Raw genomic sequence first — 23,848 nt, forward strand, 5'->3', positions numbered from 1 at the left:
AAAGCTATGATCACCAAGACAGCATGGTACTGGCACAAAAACAGACATATAGACCAATGGAACTGAATAGAGAACCCAGATATGGACCCTCAACCCTATGGTCAAATAATCTTTGACAAAGCAGGAAAAAACATGCAATGGAAAAAAGACAGTCTCTTCAATAAATGGTGCTGGGAAAATTGGACAGCCACATGCAGAAGAATGAAACTCGACCATTCTCTAACACCATTCACAAAGATAAACTCAAAGTGGATGAAAGATCTCAATGTGAGACAGGAATCCATCAAAATCCTAGAGGAGAATATAGGCAGTAACCTCTTTGACATCGCCCACAGCAACTTCTTTCAAGATACATCTCCAAAGGCTAGTGAAACAAAAGCAAAAATGAACTTTTGGGACTTCCTCAAGATAAAAAGCTTCTGCACAGCAAAGGCAACAGTCAACAAAACAAAGAGGCAACCCACAGAATGGGAGAAGATATTTGCAAATGACACTACAGATAAAGGGCTGGTATCCAAGATTTATAAAGAACTTCTCAAACTCAACACCCAAAAAACAAATAATCAAGTCAAAAAGTGGGCAGAAGATATGAAAGACACTTCCCTGAAAAAGACATACAAATGGCTAGCAGACACATGAAAAAATGTTCATCATCATTAGCCATCAGGGAAATTCAAATCAAAACCACATTGAGATACCACCTTACACCAGTTAGAATGGCAAAAATGGACAGGGAAAGAAACAACAAATGTTGGAGAGGTTGTGGAGAAAGGAGAACCCTCTTACACTGTTGGTGAGAATGCAAGTTGGTACAGCCACTTTGGAAAACTGTGGAGGTTCCTCAAAAATTTAAAAATAGAGCTCCCTATGACCCAGCAATTGCACTACTGGGTATTTACCCCAAAGACACAGATGTAGTGAAAAGAAGGGCCATATGCACCCCAATGTTCATAGCAGCAATGTCCGCAATAGCCAAACTGTGGAAAAAGCCGAGATGCCCTTCAAGAGATGAATGGATAAAGAAGATGTGGTCCATATATACAATGGAATATTACTCAGCCATCAGAAAGGATGACTACCCAACTTCTACATCATCATGGATGGGACGGGAGGAGATGATGCTAAGTGAAATAAGTCAAGCAGAGAAAGTCAATTATCATATGGTTTCACTTATTTGTGGAACATAAGGAATAGCATGGAGGACATTAGGAGAAGGAAGGGAAAAATGGAGGGGAAATCAGAGGGAGAGATGAACCATGAAAGACTATGGACTCTGAGAAACAAACAGGGTTTTAGAGGGGGGAGGGGGGATGGGGGACTGGTTAGCCTGGTGATGGGTATTAAGGAGGTCACGTACTGCATGGAGCACTGGGTGTTATACGAAAACAATGGATCATGAATCACCACATCGAAATGTATTGTATGGTGACTAACATAATAAAATTTAAAAACAAAAAAAATGTATTCCCAGGGCATCTGGGTGGCTCAGTTGGTTAAGCGTCTGCCTTCGGCTCAGGTCATGATCCCAAGGTCCTGGGAGCATACAGCTCCCTGTTCAGCAAGGAGCCTGCTTCTCCCTCCCTCTCTGCCTGCTGCTCACCCTGCTTGTTCTGTCAAATAAATAAATAAAATCTTTAAAAAAACAAATCTGTATGTCCTTGGAGTTTTTTTTCCCTATGCTTAGGTGAATATAATTTATTTTTTAGATAATTGAGATCATACTATTTAATCACCTTAGGATCCTTTTTAAGGGCGCCTGGGTGGCTCAGTTGGTTAAAGCGACTGCCTTCGGCTCAGGTCATGATCCTGGAGTCCCGGGATCAAGTCCCACATCGGGCTCCCTGCTCGGCGGGGAGTCTGCTTCTCCCTCTGACCCCCTTCCCCCTCGTGCTTTCTGTCTCTCATTCTCTCTCTCTCTGAAATAAATAAATAAAATCTTTAAAAAAAAAAAAAAAAAGGATCCTTTTTAAAACTTATTCACATAAATATCTCCTGTACCTTAAACTATTTAAAAGCATAGTACTCCATCACATGGAAATGCCACAATTACCCATTTTTCAATATTTTTGCAATTTATCTCCACTATAATTAAAGTCTATATATAAATGTTCCCTTGCATCTCAACTTATTTTCCTTGAATATCTCCTAGAAGTGAAATTATTGACTTAGAAACGTTGTGCTAATTTTGACACCCTGGCAGAATATGTGAGCAGTCATCCCATCAAATCCTTCCCAGATACTAGATTACTTTTGATTCACTTCTCAATTGCAACCAGTGATACACCATCATTGATGATACAGCAGGGCGGTTATAATAACCAGACATGTATAAAAATTGAAAATAGCACGGGGTGCCTGGGTGGCTCAGTTGGTTGGGCATCCAACTCTTGATCTCAGCTCAGGTCTTAATCTCAGGGTCATGGGTTCAGGCCCTGTGTTGGGCTCCATGCTGGGTGTGGAGTCTTTTTAAAAAAAAATTGAAAATAGCAGAAAGTTGTAGAAATTAGTAGTCCTAAGATTGCTTGGTGTGACAACATGGTGTACTGTTTCATTCTTTGATAAGACATAGGTAGAAATATCCTTACTGAAGAATGAAATTTGAATACCTTAGAAAGGATGTGAGGGCGATCTGGCTGCGACATCTGTCACCCCATTGATCGCCAGGGTTGAATACCTTAGAAAATTTAAATACCTTCGGAAAAGGAATAAACCAGTTTCTCTCTCTACACCAACTTCCTGTATGTTTAACCCTGCGACTAAGGTAAATATTCACGTTATACCATTTGCTGCAAGTGAGATGTGTATCTAATATGCAGACCAAATTGCACAGCCTCAGAATATCTCAATAAATTGAGCAAATATTAAAGAAATATGAAAAAGCTGGCATGCAGATAAGACCTGCAAAAGTAAATATGAGGTTCAAACATGCAAGAAACATGGATCTGTTGGTATCTGCCACCAATCCTCAGTTGAGGACACAGCTGAAGAACACATCTTAAAAATGAGTGTATTTGGGCACCTGGGTGGCTCAGTCCGTTAAGCGTCTGCCTTCCACTCAAGTCAAAATCCCAGGGTCATGGGATCAAGCCCCACCTCGCATCAGGCTCCCTGCTCAGTGGGGAGCCTGCTTCTCCCTCTCCCTCTGCCAGTCCCCCTGTTTGTGCATGCTCACTGGTTCTGTCAAATAAATAAATAAATAATCTTAAAAAAAAAAAAAGTACATTCCCTCTCTTTTATGTGACTCTATAAAATCAAATCTGCTAAAAAGTCCTGGAACAAAAGTAATGGGCTGTTGTGCTGGTAATCAGAATGATTTCAAAGATATAAAGGCAATCAATGGGGGGAAAAAAATAACAGCCTTCTTAACAAATGATGCTAGTACAACTGGATATCCACATGCAAAAAGATGATCTTAGACCCTTAACTCGCACCACATACAAATGCAATGAATGAAACTTAGATCCTAAATTAGGACACAAAGGGCAAATACATTTCTGGGAAAATTAGAGAATTTTGTACACAGGGTAGATATCAGAAACCACTACGAAATTTTGTTAAAATTTTTAGGTGTGATAGTTTTGTAATCCTATGTGTTACATTCAAAGGTAAAAAAAACAACTTTCAAGAACCTTGAACTTTAATTAGTAGGCTTGTTATTAGTAATAGCATTGGTACATTAATCCTGAAATTTGCTTATGCACATTACAGGATAGAGCAAATGAATACATATTTTGGTATTCTTAGGAACAAGTGTTCTCATTGAGAGAAAAAGGAACATATAAATATGGTGATGGAAGGTGAGGAAAAACCCTGTGGTGAGTGTTAATTGGTAATAACAATATGAACATAGAGTTAGGTATGTATGTTTGTTTTCCTAGCTCTGTCCATTCAAAGAGCCAAAAAGCAATAGTACTCCAGTAGCAATAAGCATGACCAGCTCCAAGATCTTGATTTCTAAATACCATTCCCCATTAAAATGAACCAGGGCTCACTGGAGAAGTGACTTATTCTAAGACTGAGGCAGTAAAAGGACAAGATGAGCCTGGAACATTCAGCACCAGGAATGGAAGGAAGTATTAAAGAATGATGGGGCCATGTCAAAAGGACACAGGATCTGGTTTAAAGGGATTCCCATAGGCCAAATTTGGGACAATTTGAGCAAAGACAGTCACAGAACTATATTATAAAATACTGAGTTAAAAAAATAATTCATGAGGGGCGCCTGGGTGGCTCAGTCAGTTAAGCAACAGACTCTTGATTTCAGCTCAGGTCATCACCTCAGGGTTGTGAGATCAAGCCCCACATCAGGCTCTGTGCTAGGTGTGGAGCCTGCTTAAGATTCTCGCTCTTCCTCTCCCTCTGCCCCTCCCCACCCCCATGCACTCTCCCTCTTGCTCCCTCTCTCACAAAAACAAAAACAAAAGAGTATATCCAAATAATTGGGGTCAGAGACAGCTTCAAATCAAAGCTAGAAGTAAGGGCTTCTTTAGAGGAGTAGTCATTTGTGAAAACATTTTGAAGGCATCTCACAAGTAACTGCAGATGACTGACCCTAAAAGAAAAGGTAGTGGAGGGAACACACCTGTGAAGGTAACTCAGGACTAGGAAGTTGTAGGGTCATGTGATATGACAGCTAAAAGAAACCTAGAGAACGAAATCTGCAGGGGCGGGCAGGCTGTGGGGAACATGGTGACAGCAGACCTCGCCCAGATTGCTGATGTGGATGTTGATTCCAAAGGCATCTTCAACTGACATCTATGACAAAGTATCAAGCAAGATGCAGAAGCAGGGCTATAGTTGTGAGTGCCTGGGAAGCAGGCCCATCTCCCATCACAGCCAGGACAAGAAGATCCACGTATATGGCTATTCCATTGGTTATGGTTGTCCCAACACTCCATCTCCACCAAGATCAAAGCCATGTACCCTGACTACGAGGTCACCTGGGCCGATGACGGCTACAGAGGCCTGCCCAAGGAGCCAGCTGTATCCCGTGGCCAGGCGTTGGAGATCAACACCAGCCTGGCCCAAGTGCCCCCGGTTTACCTCACCCACAAGAATTAAAAATGTTATCACCCCTGCTGTTCGCCCCCACCCTGGCCAAAAAAATTTTTAAAAAAGTAAAGAAACCTAAAGGCCATTTAGACCAACTCTCCCCTTTTATACATCAAGACACTGAAGAAGAGGGGCGCCTGGGTGGCTCAGTCGTTAAGCGTCTGCCTTTGGCTCAGGTCATGATCCCAGGGTCCTGGGATCGAGCCCCACGTCGGGCTCCCTTCTCGGCGGGAAGCCTGCTTCTCCCTCTCCCACTCCCTCTGCTTGTGTTCCCTCTCTCGCTGTGTCTCTGTCAAATAAATAAATAAAATCTTTAAAAAATAAAAAAGAAACTGAAGAAGACTTCCAAAGTCACTCGAAGATATAGCAGCAAACCCAGATCTAGAACAAGGATTCAATTATTCCATTACTCTTTTTAAGAAGTTTTAGCTATTAAAAGCAGTACATTGTTTGGAGTGCCTGGCTGTCTCAATCAGCAGAGCATGTGACCTCTGATCTCAGGATCATGAGCTGGAGCCTTACACTGGGTGTAGAGATTACTTAAAAAAAAAAAAAATAGTAGTACATCATTAAGTATTAGGAAATGTAAGATGCAAAACGGGATTAAAAAGTCATAATGCAGGGCGCCTGGGTGGCTCAGTTGTTAAGAGTCTGCCTTTGGCTCAGGTCATGATCTCAGGGTCCTGGGATCGAGCCCCGCATTTGGGGTCCCTGCTCAGCGGGAAGCCTGCTTCTCCCTCTCCCACTCCCCCTGCTTGTGTTCCTGCTCTTGCTATCTCTCTCTGTGAAATAAATAAATAAAATCTAAAAAAAAAAAAGTACACTTATGATGAGCAATGAGTAATGTATAGAACTGTTGAATCACTATACTTTATACCTGAAACTAATATAACACTCTATGTTAATTATATTGAACTTAAAACAAGAAGAAAAAAGAGGTAGTACCATATAAATGTTATAAGTTTTTGAGTCTTCAAAATAACCTGCTGGAATTTCATTTGGAACTACTTACTGATTTCTTTTAGATTAAAATTGGAAGAACAAAAAAAAAAAAGTCAGTCCCACATACCAGAGACAAATTTGATTAAAATTTTGGTATGTCTATTTCCAGATATTTCCCCTAATTATATAAATACATTTATATACATGTATTAATCTGCTTAGGCTGCCACAATAAAATGCCATAGACTGGGTGCTTAAGCAGCAGAAATCTATTTTCTCACAGTTTCTGGAGGCTGAGAAGTCAAAGATCAAGGTTCTGGCAAGGTTCAATTTCTAGTGACAGCTCTCCTACCTTGCAAGTGGCAACCTTCCCGCTGTGTCCTCACGTGGTAGAGAGCGCTCTGGTGTCTCTTCCTCTTTTTAAAAGGGCACCAGTCCTAGTAGATTAGGGCCCCCCCATGACCTCATTTAACTTTTAACACCTCCTCACAGGTTCTCTCTCCAAATACAATCACATTAGGGGTTAGGGCTTCAACATGAATTTTAGGGGAACACAATTCAGCCCACAGCATTCCACCTCTGGCCCCCTAAAAATTCATGTCTTTATCACATGCAAAATACATTTTTTCCATCCCATCAGCTCCACAAGTCTTAAATCTAGATCAACCATAAAGTCTAAAGTCTCACTTAAATAGCAACTAATTAGATATGAGTGAGACTCCAGGTGTGATTCATCCTGAGGCAAAATTCCTCTCCAGCTGTGAACCTGTGAAACCAAACAAGTTACAGGCTCCCAAAATACAATGGTGGGAGGGACAGGCATAAAAGAGAGATTCCCGGGGCGCCTGGGTGGCTCAGTTGGTTAGGCGACTGCTTTTGGCTCAGGTCATGATCCTGGAGTCCCGGAATCAAGTCCCGCATCGGGCTTCCTGCTCAGCGGGGAGTCTGCTTCTCCCTCTGACCCTCTTCCCTCTAGTGCTTTCTATCTCTCATTCTCTCTCTCTCAAATAAATAAATAAAACCTTAAAAAAAAAAAAAAAAGAGAGAGATTCCCATTCTACAAGAAAGAAAAAGAAAAGAAGGAAGGGCTGACAGGTCCCAAGCAAGTCCAAACCTAGCAAGGCAAGTTACATGAGATCTTAAGGCTGTAGAATAATTCTCTTTGGTTGATGTCCCAACTTCCAGACCCACTGGGGTAAGCACCATCACCCCCACAGCTCTCCAGTATAGCTCTGCCCCCATGGCTCTTTTCAGTGGCCTCCCTCTGAAACAGAAGGAAACAGCATCCCACTGGGCCTGTGCTGGGAGTGGCAGCCCTGATATTCTCTGAATCACCTTCCAGGTCATTCCTCCCTTTCTTCAAGAAAAGCACATGTTCACAGCCAAATAATGGTATGGTCTGATCCTGCAGAATCCAAGTCCAAGAGCTTCATTCCTTTCTTCTTTGTCCCTGTTAGTTGAAACTGGCATATATACACACATATACAGAAAGTTTTATATACTTTTTAAAAGATTTTATTTTTAAATAATCTCTACACCCAATATGGGGCTCGAATTTACAACCCCAAGATCAACAGTCCTCTGACATTCCTCTAAGCCAGCCAGCTGCCCCAGTTTTATATACTTTTTTTTAAAAGATTTTATTTATTTATTTGAGAGAGAGAGAGAGAGAGAGAGAGAAAGAGCATGAGAGGGGAGAAGGTCAGAGGGAGAAGCAGGCTCCCCGCTGAGCCGGGAGCCCGATGTGGGACTCGATCCCGGGACTCCGGGATCATGACCTGAGCCGAAGGCAGTCGCTTAACGAACTGAGCCACCCAGGCGCCCTATATACTTTTTAATGTAAAGTTTCTTTTTTTTTTTTAAGATTTTATTTTGAGAGAGAGAGTGTGTAAGTGGGGAGGGGTTGAGGGAGAGGGAAAGAATCCCAAGCAGGCTCGATCTCACTACCCTGAGTTGAAATCAAGAGTGGGATGCTTAACCAACTGACCCACTCAGGGGCCCCTTTAAAATTTCATAAACAGTCCCTTTTATTATTCAGAGCATAATTTTATTTATTTTCTAAAAAATATTTTATTTATTTATTTGAGAGAGAATGAGAGATAGAGAGCACAAGAGGGAAGAGGGTCAGAGGGAGAAGCAGACTCCCTGCTGAGCAGGGAGCCCGATGTGGGACTCGATCCCAGGACTCCAGGATCATGACCTGAGCCGAAGGCAGTCGCTTAACCAACTGAGCCACCCAGGCGCCCCTCAGAGCATAATTTTAAATTAATGCATAATACTCAGTTTTGTGATTATCATTTACTATTAACTATATCATTTTTAGGGCGCCTGGGTGGCTCAGTTGGTTAAGCGACTGCCTTCGGCTCAGGTCATGATCCTGGAGTCCCAGGATCGAGTCCCACATCGGGCTCCCTGCTCAGCGGGGAGTCTGCTTCTCCCTCTGACCCTCCCCCGTCTCATGCTCTCTCTCTCTATCTCATTCTCTCTCTCAAATAAATAAATAAAAAAATCTAAAAAAAAAAACAAAAACTATATCATTTTTAAACTTTGTTATTTAATTATTCTGTAATCAACATCTTTATAAACAAATGTTTATCTGCTTTTTGATTACTTAAAGTCCCAAAAATTGAACTGTTAAATGATATTTTCTTTTTAAAGATTTTTTATTTATTTGACAAAGAGAAACACAGCGAAAGGGAACACAAGCAGGCGGAGTGGGAGAGGGAGAAGCAGGCTTCCTGCTGAGCAGGGAGCCCGATGCGGGACTTGATCCCAGGACCCTGGGATCATGACCTGAGCCGAAAGCAGACGCTTAATGACTGAGCCACCCAGGCACCCGTCGAATGATTTTCTAATTGGAAAAAAAATATACCACTGTCATAAATGACCAAAAAGGCAAGGATTTTTTTTTATAAGTATTAAAGTATATTAAAAAGTCAGGACAACCAAATAAAATGTGTGATTCCTGACTGGATCACATAGTGGAGGAAAAAAGAGCTATAAAAATATTTGGGGGACAACTGGGGAATTCTTAATATGCACTTTTTATTAGATAATATTACTGTGTCAGTGTTAAACTTCTCAATTCTGATCATGGTAGTTTGGTTATGTAGACTGTCCTAGCTGTAAGGAGATACATGCTGATGTGTCATTAAGTCTGAAGATTATATCAAAATGATTCAGAAAATTTGTGTATGTATATACAGAGAAAGAGATAAAGACATGAGAGAGAGGTGGGGACAAGTGAGAGCAAATGTGGCAAAATGTTTCCCACTGAATCTAGTAAAGGGTAAATGGGTGCTTATTATACTGTGCTTTCAACTTTCGTTTTAAATTTTTCAAAATAACATATGAGGGAAGAATCAAAAGATAGGAACAGACTATTCACAGAAAAATATATTAGCCAATAAACATTTGAAAATTATTAAACTTGATTTTTTTTTAAAGATTTCATTTATTTTTTGTCAGAGAGACAGAGCAAGCACAAGCAGGGGGAGTGGCAGGCAGAAGGAGAAGCAGGCAGACGGAAAAGCGGGCAGAGGGAGAAGCGGGCTTGAGCCCGCTGAGCAAGGAGTCCGATACAGGACTTGCTCCCAGGACCCGGGGATCAGGACCTGAGCTGAAGGCAGACGCTTAACTGACTAAGCCACCCAGGCGCCCCAAACCTGTTGATTATTTATGGCCTTTTATTTCCACCAGCTCTCTTGGCATTTGATCTCTAATCACTTCAACTGCACTTCATCAAATGGGTGCAGGAAGGAATGGGAAGTGAAACTTCAATCACTCCATTTCACATCGCATTAGCAGTCCTGGAGAAAGGTTTAAAAAGATTAAAAAGGTCAGGGGTGCCTGGGTGGCTCAATCATTGGGCACCTGCCTTTGGCTCAGGTCATGATCCCGGGGTCCTGGGATCAAGCCCCACGTCGGGCTCCCTGTTCAGTGGGGAGCCTGCTTCTCCCTCTCCCCCTGCTTGTGCTCCCAATCTGTCAAAAAAAAAAAAAAAAAAAAAAAGATTAAAAAGATCAGGGGTGCCTGGGTGGCTCAGTCGGTTAAGCAACTGACTTGATTTCAGCTCAGGTCATGATCACAGGGTTATGAGATCAAGCCCCACATGGAGCTCTGTCCTGGTCATGGAGCCTGCTTAAGAATCTCTCTCCAGGCGCCTGAGTGGCTCAGTCATTAAGCGTCTGCCTTCGGCTCAGATCATGATCCCAGGGTCCTGGGATCGAGCCCCGCATCGGGCTGCCTGTCAGCGGGAAGCCTGCTTCTCCCTCTTGCACTCCCGCTGCTTGTGTTCCTGCTCTTGCTATCTCTGTCTCTGTCAAATAAATAAATAAAATCTTTAAAAAAAAAAAATCTTTCTCTCCCCCTTGGCCCCTCCCCCTTCCCCTCAAACACACACACTCTCTCAAAAAAAATTTTTTTAAAGATTTAAAAGGTCAAAATTAGCTCATTACTATGAGTTCTGGAAAGGACCTATAGACTTTAATTCACAACCTGGTTTTCAATTCAGATTCTTCTGGTCTCCTATGACTCTAAATGTTTGATAAATTCAAAGTCCTATATGGGAAAAAAGTTAGCAATAAGTCATATGAAAAATAGCAAACTTTCTTTAAAGAAAGAAAAAATGTTGAGGTCTGCCATTGGTCTTACCTTTTATCAGGAAAGCAGCCTATAATATGTAAGACAACCAATGGATTTACAAACCTTGAATGGAAGTTTTCCTTATCAGAAACTATGAAGGTTATAATGGTTCCAAGCACAGGCTATGGAATCAGGTTGTCTGTGTTAGATTATTTACTTCACCACCTACTACCTGTGTGATTTGTGGCAAATTACTCTATCTCTTTATGCCTCAGTTTCCTCATCTGAAAAATGGGACAACAGTAAAAACTATGTCTTAGGGTTATTGTGAAGAATAAATTAGTACATTTTAGTTCTGATAGCAGCATCTGGCATACTGTAAGACCTCAAAATATGTTAGTTACTATGGTTGTTATTATTACCACTATTGCTAAAATAACTAGTACAACTACCACTTTCAACCAGCAGTGGTTAAGAGTTTGGCATTTGGTTCAGAAAAACTACAGTAACACAAAAGAAGCACAAAACACACACACACACACACACACACACACACACACACACACACACACACCCATTGAAAAAGTGAAAGATAATAGACTCCCAGTCAGTCCTTTAGTGTCTCCTCAGGCTATTTTGATAGAAACTGAGAAGGTAGAACTATACCAACAATACACGGCTCATTTCAAGAATGAATCTTTGTAGTCTGGATAAATTAATCTCAAGAGAAATGACAAATTCACTCAATCATTTATCAAACTTCTTGAGGCTTACTATACTATGTATCAGGTATTGAGAGTCTAGAAATATAAAATAGGAGAATGTTTATGCCTATAAAAACTGTTGTCAAAGAAATATTAATAGATTATAATATATAACGAGTTATATGATGAACGTATGCATAGGGTACTATGGAAGCAGAGGAGACACCTAAGCTAGACATGGGGGAAGGAGGAAACAGCAAGATTTCCCATGGGTGATGACATTTAAACTGAGCTTTAAAAGAACAGTAACAGGTAAACAGGATAAAATGGGAAAAATCACTCCTCCATGGTAAAAGCTAGCAAATGGAGATAAAAGATGAGCACCACTGCCCAGCCTACAGCCACACAAAACCAAAAGGACTCTTCATAAAGCTAATGATTAGATAGCCACTGGAGATATGGGCCTGAATAGGTGTCTTCCAGAATATCTTTTGTTTACATCTCCCCCCTCCCCAACTCAAAAAAAGCCATATTTAGAGAACTAACAGAAAGCTGTGATTAATGACATTCAGAGACAAGTTTCTCACTTACAACACTGGGCGGCAGCAGTGGGCAATGGCTTCCTCTGGCTTTCTTCTTGAATCGAATACTAGAAACAGAAAGGAGAAAGAGAAAAAAACAAACAAAAAAAAAAAACAACACAGATAAGAGGCCCAAATACAAGGGGGAAAAAAACAATCACAGCTACTTGTAAAAAGGTTTAGCGTTTGACTAGAGTTAAATTTTTATTGAACAGAAACAAGTCATCCTGCTGATTTCCCTGTATGATCCTGACATATAGGCCAGACTATGAAATATGGCCCTTGCCCAATATAACAGGCTAAAAGCAGGACAGCAGAGAGATTGTTTTGACCAAGGGAACCTGGATATGTACCAGCTCTGCCAGGCAGCTGTAGAAAGTTTAGAGGAGCCTTAGAGTGCTTAGGAAACTCATTCTTCTGAGTTTTCTCATGGATAACGTAAAGATTTTCCCCATTTGGGTGATGGAACTGAAAACCTCTCTGAAATGGAGTTTTCTCATCTTTAAAAACGTTAACAGTGCTTCTTCCCTCACAAGGTCATGTGGGAAGTGAAATTACTTATTTAAGCATGTAATACGACATCTAATAACCTACTAGAGTCCCCTTCCCACTTATATTCTAGCCTCCCCAACCCAACACCACCATCACAACCAAAAAAACAAATACGTATTACTGAAGCCATTTAAAAAAAAAAAGAAGAGGAAGTTCTATAAAAGGGAGCAGAACTAAATGAAAGTCTTGAAGATGGGCAAGATCTGCAAAGGCAAAACAAGAAGAGAAAGGCATAAACAAGTTAACATAGGTACAAGTTCAAAAAACAGAATAGTTTAATCAGAGCCTATTAGAGGATTCAGAAGACATAATTTGGTCCAGCAATTGGCAAATATGAGTTCTGGAGTTCTCATCCTGACTCTGCCACTTATTATTATCCTCTGCTGTACTGGGCAAGACAAAGCTCTCTAACACTGAGAATGAATGAGTCACTCATTCAGGAGATAGTTCTTTTTTTCTTTTTTCTTCTATTTATTTTTTTGATGTAGTGTTCCATGATTCATTGTTTATGTATAACACCCAGTGCTCCATTCAATACATGCCCTCTTTAATACCCATCACCAGGCTAACCCATCCCCCCACCCCCCTCCCCTCTAGAACCCTCAGTTTGTTTCTCAGAGTCCATAGTCTCTCATGGTTGTCTCTCCCTCCAATTTCCCCCCCTGCATTTTTCCCTTCCTACTTTTTTTTAACATGAAATGTATTATTTGTTTCAGAGGTACAGGTCTGTGATTCATCAGTCTTACACAATTCACAGCACTCACCACAGCACATACCCTTCCCAATGCCTATCACCCAGCCACCCCATCCCTCCCACCCCCCATCACTCCAGCAACCCTCAGTTTGTTTCCTGAGATTAAGAATTCCTCATATCAGTGAGATCATATGATACATGTCTTTCTCTGATTGACTTATTTCGCTTAGCGTAATACCCTCTAGTTCCATCCATGTCGTTGCAAATGGCAAGATTTCGTGGGGGTTTTTTGATGGCTGCATAATATTCCATTATATATATATATATATATATATATATATATACATATACACACACACACACACACACACACACACACCACATCTTTTTAATTTTTTATTGTTATGTTAATCACCATATATTACATCATTTGTTTTGGTGTAGTGTTCCATGATTGTTTGTTCATAACACCCAGTGCTTCATGCAGAATGCGCCCTCTTTAATACCCATCACCAGGCTAACCCATCCCCCTACCCTCCTCCCCTCTAGAACTCTCAGTTTGTTTTTCAGAGTCCATCATCTCTCCTGGTTCGTCTCCCCCTCTGACTTATTCCCCTTCATTCTTCCTCTCCTGCTATCTTCTTCTTTTTCTTTTTTCTTAAAATATGTTGCGTTGTTTCAGAAGTACAGATCTGTGATTCAACAGTCTTGCACAATTCACGGCGCTCACCGTAGCACATACCCTACCCAATGTCTATCACCCAGCCACCCCATCCCTCCCACCCCCAACCACTCCAGTAACACTCAGTTTGTTCCTGAGATTAAGAATTCCTCATATCAGTGAGGTCATATGATACATGTCTTTCTCTGATTGACTTATTTCACTAAGCATAACACCCTCCAGTTCCATCCACGTCGTTGCAAATGGCAAGATCTCATTCCTTTTGATGGCTGCATAATATTCCATTGTATATACACCACATCTTTATCCATTCATCTGTTGATGGACATCTTGGCTCTTCCCATAGTTTGGCTATTGTGGACATTGCTGCTATAAACACTGGGGTGCACATACCCCTTTGGATCACTACATTTGTATCTTTGGGGTAAATACCCAGTAGTGCAATTTCAGCAGATAGTTCTTGAGTACCCATTATGTACAAAAAGGCCTTGACAGAGTTTGTATATCATGGTAAAGAGCTTGGATTTTATTCTAGTGTATTGGGAAGCCATTTATAATTTTAAACACAAAAGGGTTATGACTTGAATACACTTTTTTTTTTTTGACGAGAGAGAGAGAGAGAGAGAGAGAGAGAGAGCGAGCGAGCTAGACAGGGAACACAAGCAGGGGAAGTGGGAGAGGGAGAAGCAGGCTCCCCGCCAAGCAGGGAGCCTGATGTAGAGCTTGATCCCAGGACCCTGGGATCATGACCTGAACCGAAGGCAGATGCCCAATGACTGAGCCACCCAGGTGCCCCCTGATTACACTTTAAAAGTCTTTCTGGCTGCTGTGTGAGATGAACTATAGGGAACAAGAAGGAAAGACTAATTACTGCAATAATCCAGACAAAGGTTTATGGTGGCTTACATAGGAGTATTAATGGTAAAGGGCATTTCAAGTAGTTGAATACAAAATACAAAACACTTTTGTACCTAAATATACTTTTACATGTGAAGTACTTTACCGGCAATAAACTATGATGCAAATATCAGAGGTAGATACTGCTATTACTAACTCCAATAGGGAATAATGTGAAGTCAAGCACAACTTAAACAATAGTAATAGTAAATCTGCCAATCATAAAAATGCTCAAAAAGTTCTTGAAGGTTAAGCAACCTTCCACTCCAAAGTAAAAACCAGACTTAGTTATAAATAGTAACCATTACAAATGATGATGACCTTTGTAGGCAGTACACAGATCCAACAGTGAGAAAATTCTGAAACTTAATTTTTAATTTTTTTTAAGTAGGCTCCACACCCAACATGCGGCTTGAACTCACAACCCTGAGATTAAGAGTCACACACTCTACTGACTGAGCCAGCCAGGAACCCGCAAAATTCTATAACTTTAAATATTAAACTAGAAGAATTCAAATTTAAAAGGAGAGTAGAGGGTGGCTCAGTTGGTTAATCATCTGCCTTCGGCTTGGGTCATGATCCTGGAATCCTGGGATCAGGTCCACACTGGGTTCCTTGCTCAGTGGGGAGCCTGCTTCTCCCTCTACTTGCCTCTCCCCCTGCTTGTGCTCTCCCTCTGTGACAAAAAATAAATACATTCTTTAAAAAAAAAAGAGAGAGAGAGAGACAAGAGTAGATATTTTCAGAAGACATATTTCATGAATATCCTACAGGCTCAAAGCAGAAAGACAAAGACCAACTAAAGCCTAATTAAAAATATTAAGAGAGCGAAGGAAAAATCTATTATACATATGTACCAAAAAAAAAAACAAAAACAGAGGGGCACCTAGCTGGCTCAGTCAGTAGAACATACTCTTGATCTCAGGGTCGTGAGTTTGAGCCCCACATTGGGGGTAGAGTTTATTTAAAAAAAAAAAACAAAAAACCCATACACACACACCTCCAGGAAAACAAAAAGTCCTAGATAATTATATGCAATCTCATCATGAATATAAATGGAAAAATCCTAAAGAGATTACTAAACTAAATCCATCACATATTATTTATGCATAATATATGTCTTATAATGTTACTATGTAAATAGATATGTATGTGTGTGCATATGCATGTATACTGGTATATAAATGGCCATATATCATAACCAGTTGTGCTTTAAATGCAAGGATAGTTTAATATCAGAAAATCTATTAATGTAATTCAACACAATACACAGATTAAAGAAAAAATTTTGTGGCCTAATGGATGCAGAAAGCCTTGATAAAATCCCTTACTTTTTCGGGTGCCTGGGTGGCTCAGATGGTTAAGTGTCTGCCTTTGGCTCAGGTCATGATCCCAGGGTCCTGGGATCAAGTCCCGCATCGGGCTCCCTGCTCCTTGGGTGCCTGCTTCTCCCTCTGCTTCTTTCTCTCTCTCTCTCTCTCTCCCCCTCCTTCCCTCTGTCTCTCATGAATAAAAAAAAAAAAAAAATCCCTTACTTTTTCATGACAAAAATTCTTAGACAAGAAAATAGAATTTCCTTAATCTGATAAAGTACCTATCAAAATCTATAGCAAACATCATACTTTAGGATTTAGGAAGTATTCCCCCTTATGGTCAGGATAGAAAAAAAAAAAGGTTCCCACTTTCACTCCAAGTATTAAAAATTACATTGGATGTTTTATGCAATTAACTTTTTTAAAATAAAGGAGCAGCAAAAACAAGCAAGGAAGGTCTGAGAAAATGACCGGCCAAGAAATGACAACTAAATGTAACACAATGTCCTGGATGAGATCATGAGACACAAAAAAGGCATGAAGTAAACACTAAGGAAACTTGAAAAAAACATGACTTTTTCATTTTATTTGTAGTTAATAAAATATAATAAAACATTAACTTTTAAGTTCATAATAACATATATTTCTTCATTAATTATAACAAATGTACTATACTAATGCATGATGTTAATAAGAGGGACAACCATAGGGAGGGGGGTGAAAAAGAGGTAATAAGGAAACCCTGTAGCATCTGTTCAGTATTTTTCTGTTTTTGTTTTTTTTTAAGATTTTATTTACTTTTTTGACAGAGAGAGAGAGAGCATAAGCAGGGGGAATGGGAGAGGAAGAAGCAGGCTCCCTGCTGAGCAGAGAGCCTGATGGGCACTTGATCCCAGCACCCTGAGATCACGACCTGAGCCGAAGGCAGATGCTTAACCAACTGAGCCACACAGGCACCCTGTTCAGCATTTCTATAAATCCACAACAGCTGTAAAAAATAAAGTCTGTTAATAAAAATATATGTATAAAACTTCAAATGCTAAAAAATATAAAGCATAAAGATTGGAAAGAGATTAAAAACTATTATTATTTTCAAAGATGTGGAAACTAGTTACATAAAAAAAATCTAAGAGAATCTCTAAACTAGTAAAACTATTAAGAATTGCAGAAAAAATAAACTATTGGGACTACATCAAAATAAAAAGCTTCTAGGGCACCTGGCTGGCTCAGTTGATAGAGCATGGGACTCTTTACCTCAGGGTCATGAGTTCAAAGAACTTACCTTAAAAAATTAAATATTTTTTTTAAAAATAAAAAGTTTTGGGACGCCTGGGTGGCTCAGTTGGTTAAGCGTCTGCCTTCAGCTCAGATCATGATCCCAGGATCCTGGGATTGAGTCCCGCATCAGCCTCCTTGCACAGCAGGGAGCCTGCTTCCCCCTCTGCCTGCCACTCTCCCCACTTGTGCTGGCACACATGCGCATGCTCTGACAAATAAAAAAATAAAATCTTCTAAAAATTTAAAAATAAATAAAAAGCTTCTGCAGAGCAAAGGAAAAAAAATCAACAAAAAGACAACCTACTGAATAGAAGATATTTGCAAATGACATATCCAATAAGGGGTTAGTATGCAAAATATATAAAGAACCTGTACAACTCAACACCAAAATAATAACCCAATTAAAAAACAGGAAGAAGACATGAACAGACATTTCTCCAAAGAAGATATCCAGATGACCAACAGACACATGAAAAGATGCTCAACATCACTTATCATCAGGGAAATGCAAATCAAAACAATGAGATGTCATCTCACACCTATCAGAATGGCTAAAATCAAAAACACAAGAAACAAGTGTTGGCAAGCATGTGGAGAAAAAGAAACCCTTGGGCACTGCTGGTGGGAATGCAAACTGGTATAGCCACTGTGGAAAACAGTATAGAGGTTCCCCAAAAAGTTAAAAATAGAAATACCATATGATCCAGTAATTCCACCATTGAGTATTTACCCAAAGAGTGTGAAAACACTAATTCAAAAGGATATATGTTACTCCTATGTTTATAGCAGCATTATTTACAATAGCCAAATTATGGAAGTAACCCGTGTCTGTAGACAGATAAATGGATAAAGAAGATGTAGTATATATACACAATGGAGTATTAGCCACAAAAAAGAATGAAATCTTGCCATCTGCAACAACATGGATGGATCTAGAGAGTATAATGCTAAATGAAATAAGTCAAAGAAAAATACCATATGACTTCACTCAAATGTGGAATTTAAGAAACAAATGAACAACAACAAAAAAAGAGACAAAAAAACAGACTTTTTTTTAAAAAATATTTTATTTATTTATTTGACAGAGAGGGAGACAGCGAGAGCAGGAACACAAGCAGGGGGAGTGGGAGAGGGAGAAGCAGGCTTCCCACTGAACAGGGAGCCCGATGTGGGCCTCGATCCCAGAACCCCAGGATCATGACCTGAGCCAAAGGCAGACACTCAATGAATGAGCCACCCAGGCACCCCAAACAGACTCTTAAATACAGAGAACAAACTACTGGTTATCAGAGGAGAGTTGGCAGGGTGGGGAATAAACTAGGTGAAGGGGATTAAGGGTACACTTATCGTGATGAGAACAGAGTAATACCTAGAATTGTTCAAGCACTATACTGTACACCTGAAACCAATATAAGGTTGTGTATTAATAATACTGGAATTAAAATAAAATTTAAAAAGTTGCTGAATAAGGTCAATACTAAAAACGGGCACCAAAGCATTGCCTTATAACAGCAATGAACTATTAGAAAATGTCATTTTTGTTTGTTTTGTTTTGTTTTTAAAGATTTATTTGACAGACAGGGTAATGAGAGCAGGAACACAAGCAGCAGGAGTGGGAGAGGGAGAAGCAGGCTTTCCCGAGGAGGGAGCCCGATGTGGGACTCAATCCCAGGACCCTGGGATCATGACCTGAGCGGAAGGCAGACGCTTAACAACTGAGCCACCCAGGCGTCCTTTGTTTTGTTTTTATTAACATATAATGTATTATTTGTTTCAGGGGTACAAGTCTGTGACTCATCAGTCTTACACAATACACAGCGCTCACCACAACAGTAATGAACTATTAGAAAATGTAATTTAAAAAAAAACATGATTAGGAATAAATATCTAACAAAAGAAATGCAAAACCTACACAGAGAAAACAGGTTTCCCAGGGTGCCTGGGTGGCTCAGTCGTTAAGCGTCTGCCTTCGGCTCAGGTCATGATCCCAGGGTCCTGGGCTAGAGCCCCGCATCGGGCTCCCTGCTCGGCGGGAAGCCTGCTTCTCCCTCTCCCTCTCCCCCTACTTGTGTTCCCTCTCTTGCTGTCTCTCTGTCAGATAAATAAAATCTTAAAACAAAACAAAACAAAAAAACAGGTTTCCCTTTACAGCACTTCTCATACTTTAACACTTACCATGTTTAATTCATTTCCTGCTTATTGTGTTTCCTCCTATTTGATCTATGAGAACAGGGATCTTTGTCTAACCTCTGATGTTTATCAAGCATCTAAAACAACACCTGGTATTTAGCCTTTGGTTACGTTACTTGTTGAGTAAATGAATGAATGGATGTCACCAATAAACAGAGAAATACAAATTAAAACAATAATGGCCTAAACCCATTAATTAGCAAAAATTTTGGTAATCTGGTAATATCTGGTAATATCAAGTATCAGTAAGTATACAGAGAAGTAGGAAAATGGAATATAAATTGGTACAATTATTTTGGAGAACAATTTACCAATATCTAGTAAGACTGAACAGCATATCCAACAACAAACAATTCTACTTTTCTGGGTATATATTCAGAGAATCCCTCATACATAAACACAGAGAAATAGACTCAAAGATGTTCACTGTAGCATACATTTGTAATAGTGGAAACCTAATTGCCCATGAGTAGGAAAAGTAATAAATGGTAGTACAATCCAACTCTGTCAAATGGCTTAGATCCCTAAGCCAAACCTGACTCAGTGCTTCTGACCCAAGGGGTTCCTATGTATGAAAACTGTTACATATACATCAGAGAATAAACAGATAAGACCCTATACTGTGTTTTTTTAAATGATTTTGTGGCCAAATATGACAAGATCTTGAAATTACTGAATCATTTGGGAATAAGTATACAGATTTCATTTTATTATTCCATTTTTATGTCTCCTTAAAATTTTTACATGATAAAAACAAGAAAAAAGAAATCCAACTTGAAGAAGATCCCACTAACCAAGATGAGATGATTTTAGTATCAAAAAGAATAATGACTGCAATGGATTGAAACAAATCACTACCAAAATCCATAAATTCATAGTGATACACCACTAAAAAAAAAACACATTTGTTGCCTTCAGAAGTTGCCCCCATTACTTTGAAAATGGACAAAGAGAATGTTTTTCTTTTTTTTTTTTTTTAAAGATTTTACTTATTTATTTTTGAGAGAGAGAGAATGAGAACAAGTGGCAGAGGAGAGGGAGAAGCAGGGTCCTTGCTGAGCAGGGAGCCCGATGCGGGACTCGATCCCCAGACCCTGAGATCATGACCTGAGCCAAAGGCAGGCACTTAACCAACTGAGCCACCAGGCGCCCAAGAGAATGCTTTTCTTGAACAGACTTTATTACAAGTGAACCAAATAGCTTGTAAGAAGAAGTTCTTTTATAATTAGAAAATCAACATTTTGCAAGCCCTGCTAAAATAACAATTATTCCTGCTAAAACCAGGTGGGAAAAGTCTGGTGGTAAGGTTTTATTATGGATAAAACTGGCTGACACCAGTTTAATCCACTGATCCACTGTTGAATTTTTTTTTTCCGCATGGATGATGTTTATTGTGAAAGTAAATGCAAGTAATACATGCATCTCCACTGTTGAATTTTAACATCACTAAAGTGAGATAAGACAACATCTCCCTACCAAAAAAAAAAAGAACTTCAATCTAAGTCTCAATCTAATCCTCAAACTATCAGATACAATTTTCAGTTCAAAGGAAGAATCAGAGATAGAAGAAAATGGTAAATGAAACCTTGGGGATATAATCAGCCAAATCCAGAATATGTAGCGTTGTATAAAACAAATGGGGGAAGGGGAACCAGTTATAGAGTAAAAATGATTTAAGAGACATAATATGAACAACTTGTTTGGATCCTGAATTGACCAAATCAACTGTAAAAATACATCTTTGAGACAATAAAGGAAATCTGAAGTCAGTAAGTATTAAATGACATTAGGAAATTATTGTTGGGGTCCGTGGGTGGCTCAGTCGGTTAAGCATCTGACTCTTGATTTTGGCTCAGGTCATGATCTCAGGGTCCTGAGATGGAGCCCCACATCGAGCTCTGAACTGGGCATGGATTCAGCTTGAGATTCTCTGTCTCCCTCTGCCCTTCCCCCTCCCAACCTCATGCTCTCTCTCAAAAAAAAAAAAAAAGGAAGGAAAGAAAATGAGAAATTATTAAATGTGATGTGTTAAAGGCATGTGGGATTTTTTTAAGGCATTATCTAATAAAGATGTATACTAATATATTTATGGATGAGACATGATGATGTCTGGGATTGGTCTTAAAATATTCCAGCAAAAAAGAAGGAAGAATAACAGAGTAAGTCTATATATTTTTCAAGGTAGAAAATCTCAGTAATAAAATTTTTAAATAAAGTGGTAATCACAATGAGATACCACTTCACACTCAATAGGACAGCTATATTCAACAAGAGTTAGCAAGGATATGGAGAAAATAGAACCCTGTACATTGTTGGTGGGAATGTAAAATGGTACAACCACTTTGGAAAAAAAGTCTAGCATTTTTAAAACAGTTAAACACAGTTACCATCTGATCCAGCAATTTCATTCCTGGGTGTATACCCAAGAGGAAACTAATGTCCAAACAAAAAATTTGTACATCAATGTTAATAGCAGCATTATCCATAACAGCCAAAAAGTGGAAACAACCCAATTGTCCACCAACTGATAAATGGATGAAATGCAGTGTAACCATAAATGGGATACTATTTGGCAATGAAACAGAATGAAGTAGTGATGCATGCCACAACATGGAAGAAACTTTGAAAATATTATGCTAAGGGAAAGAAGACAATCATAAGAACCACATACTGTATAATTCCATTATATGAAATGTCCAGAATAAGCCAATGTATAGAAAGTATATCAGTGTTTGCCTAGGACTCAGAAAATGAGGGAATTGGAATACGATGGCTAAGGCCACAGGATTTCTTTATGGGGTAATGAAAATATTCTAAGGATGTACAACTCTGAATATACTAAATTGTATACTTTAAATGTCTGAACTGTATGGTATGTGAATTCTATTTCAAAAACTATTCAATAAACAAGAGGATGGGGCACCTGGGTGGCTCAGTCAGTTAAGCGGCTGACTCTTGATTTCGGCTCAGGTCATGATCTCACGGTCTTGGGATCAAGCCCCGCATCCAGCTCCATGCTCAGCAGGAAGTCTGCTAGAGGATTCTCTCTCCCTCTGCCTCTGCCCCTACACCCACATGCGCTTTCTCTCTTTCTTTCTCCCTCCCTTAAATAAACAAATCTTTAAAACAACAAGAGGGTTATAAAGGAAGGAATAGAAGAGGTAAACTTAGTAAACTCTAAATCCTAGAATAGAAACAAAAAGCAAAAATTTTAGAGGGAGTTGAGAACCACAGACCAAGAACAACCATTTTTATTTTTTTTAAAGATTTTATTTATTTATTTGACACACAGAGAGAGATAGCGAGAGAGAGAGAGGGAGAGAGCACAAGCAGGGGGAGCAGCAGGCAGAGGGAGAAGCAGGCTTCCTGCATGAGCAGGGAGCCCGATGTGGGGCTCGATCCCAGGACCCTGGGATCATGACCTGAGCTGAAGGCAGCAGTCTAACCAACTGAGCCACCCAGGCGCCCCAAGAACCCTAATTTTTAGAACTTGTAAAATTCTGCAATATTTGTAGAAGTTACATTCGGTTTTTTATTGTTTTAACTTCTTCATCTGATTCTACATAGTGACACATGGTAAGCCTATAAAATCAAAAGTACAATGTGGGTTTTTTTAGATTTTATTTTTAAGTAATTTCTACACCCAATGTGGGGCTCAAACTTAACCCCAAGATCAAGAGTTGCATGTTCTATCATCTGAGCCAGGCAGGCATTCGGCAATGTGTTTCTTTACTGGGAAAAAAAAGAAGATGGGAGTTTGGAAAACTGTATACCAGCTATGGGAAAACAAAAAGCACAAAGGGTAAAATGGATACAAAGATAGCGTCGATCTGGCATTTATCAAGGGAAAAAGGAAGATTGGATCAAGGGAAAAAGAAAGATTGAAGATTTCAACAAACAAGAAAAGTTGAGATGTTGGCTTGGGCATGAGAAGAGTTATGTAGTTTAATAATAGGAAGCCTACAGAGGATTCAGTTAAATTAAGAGAAAACCCTGACAAGAGAAGTTTGCACTTGTCACAAATTCCATTTCTTCATCTTTGATTTAACTCATTGTGCGCTGAACTGTGTACCTCAAAAAAATATGATGAAGTATTAATCCTCAGTACCTATGAATGTGACCTTATTTGTAAATGGGGTTCTATAGATGTAATCCAATTAATCCAAGGACTGTTGCCCTTACAACATAAATGTAAATTTGGACAAAGACACACCAAGAGAACACACTGTGAGGACAGACTGAGAGACAGAGAGGCATGTGATAACAGAGACAGAGATTGGAACAATGTGTCTTCAAGCCAAGGAAGAGCAAGGACTACTGAAAACCACCAAAAGGCAGAAGGGAGGCATAGGACAATTCCTTAGAACATCTAGAAGGAA

General features: G+C 39.6%; 1 protein-coding gene and 1 pseudogene across 13 annotated transcripts in view; one reads left to right on the forward strand and one right to left on the reverse strand.

The window, feature by feature from the left end:
• The window catches only part of UNC13B (unc-13 homolog B), a 215,324-nt gene that overhangs the window by 130,507 nt on the left and 60,969 nt on the right, over nucleotides 1-23,848 (reverse strand). For 12 of the 13 annotated variants that reach the window (XM_073881400.1, XM_073881406.1, XM_073881405.1 and 9 more), the window contains one exon: nucleotides 11,874-11,931. The exons of the other annotated variant lie outside the window; for it this stretch is intronic. In XM_073881400.1, the coding sequence (XP_073737501.1) occupies nucleotides 11,874-11,931 (58 nt within the window). The remainder of the gene's footprint in view (nucleotides 1-11,873; nucleotides 11,932-23,848) is intronic. 13 annotated transcript variants of the gene reach the window in all.
• Nucleotides 4,687-5,061, forward strand: LOC112809554 (14 kDa phosphohistidine phosphatase pseudogene; annotated as a pseudogene).

The sequence above is a fragment of the Callorhinus ursinus genome, unplaced genomic scaffold (genome assembly GCF_003265705.2).
Source record: "Callorhinus ursinus isolate GAN/ISIS: 27379988/994484 unplaced genomic scaffold, GSC_fseal_2.0 scaffold42, whole genome shotgun sequence".
In the NCBI taxonomy this organism is placed as follows: Eukaryota; Metazoa; Chordata; class Mammalia; order Carnivora; family Otariidae; genus Callorhinus; species Callorhinus ursinus.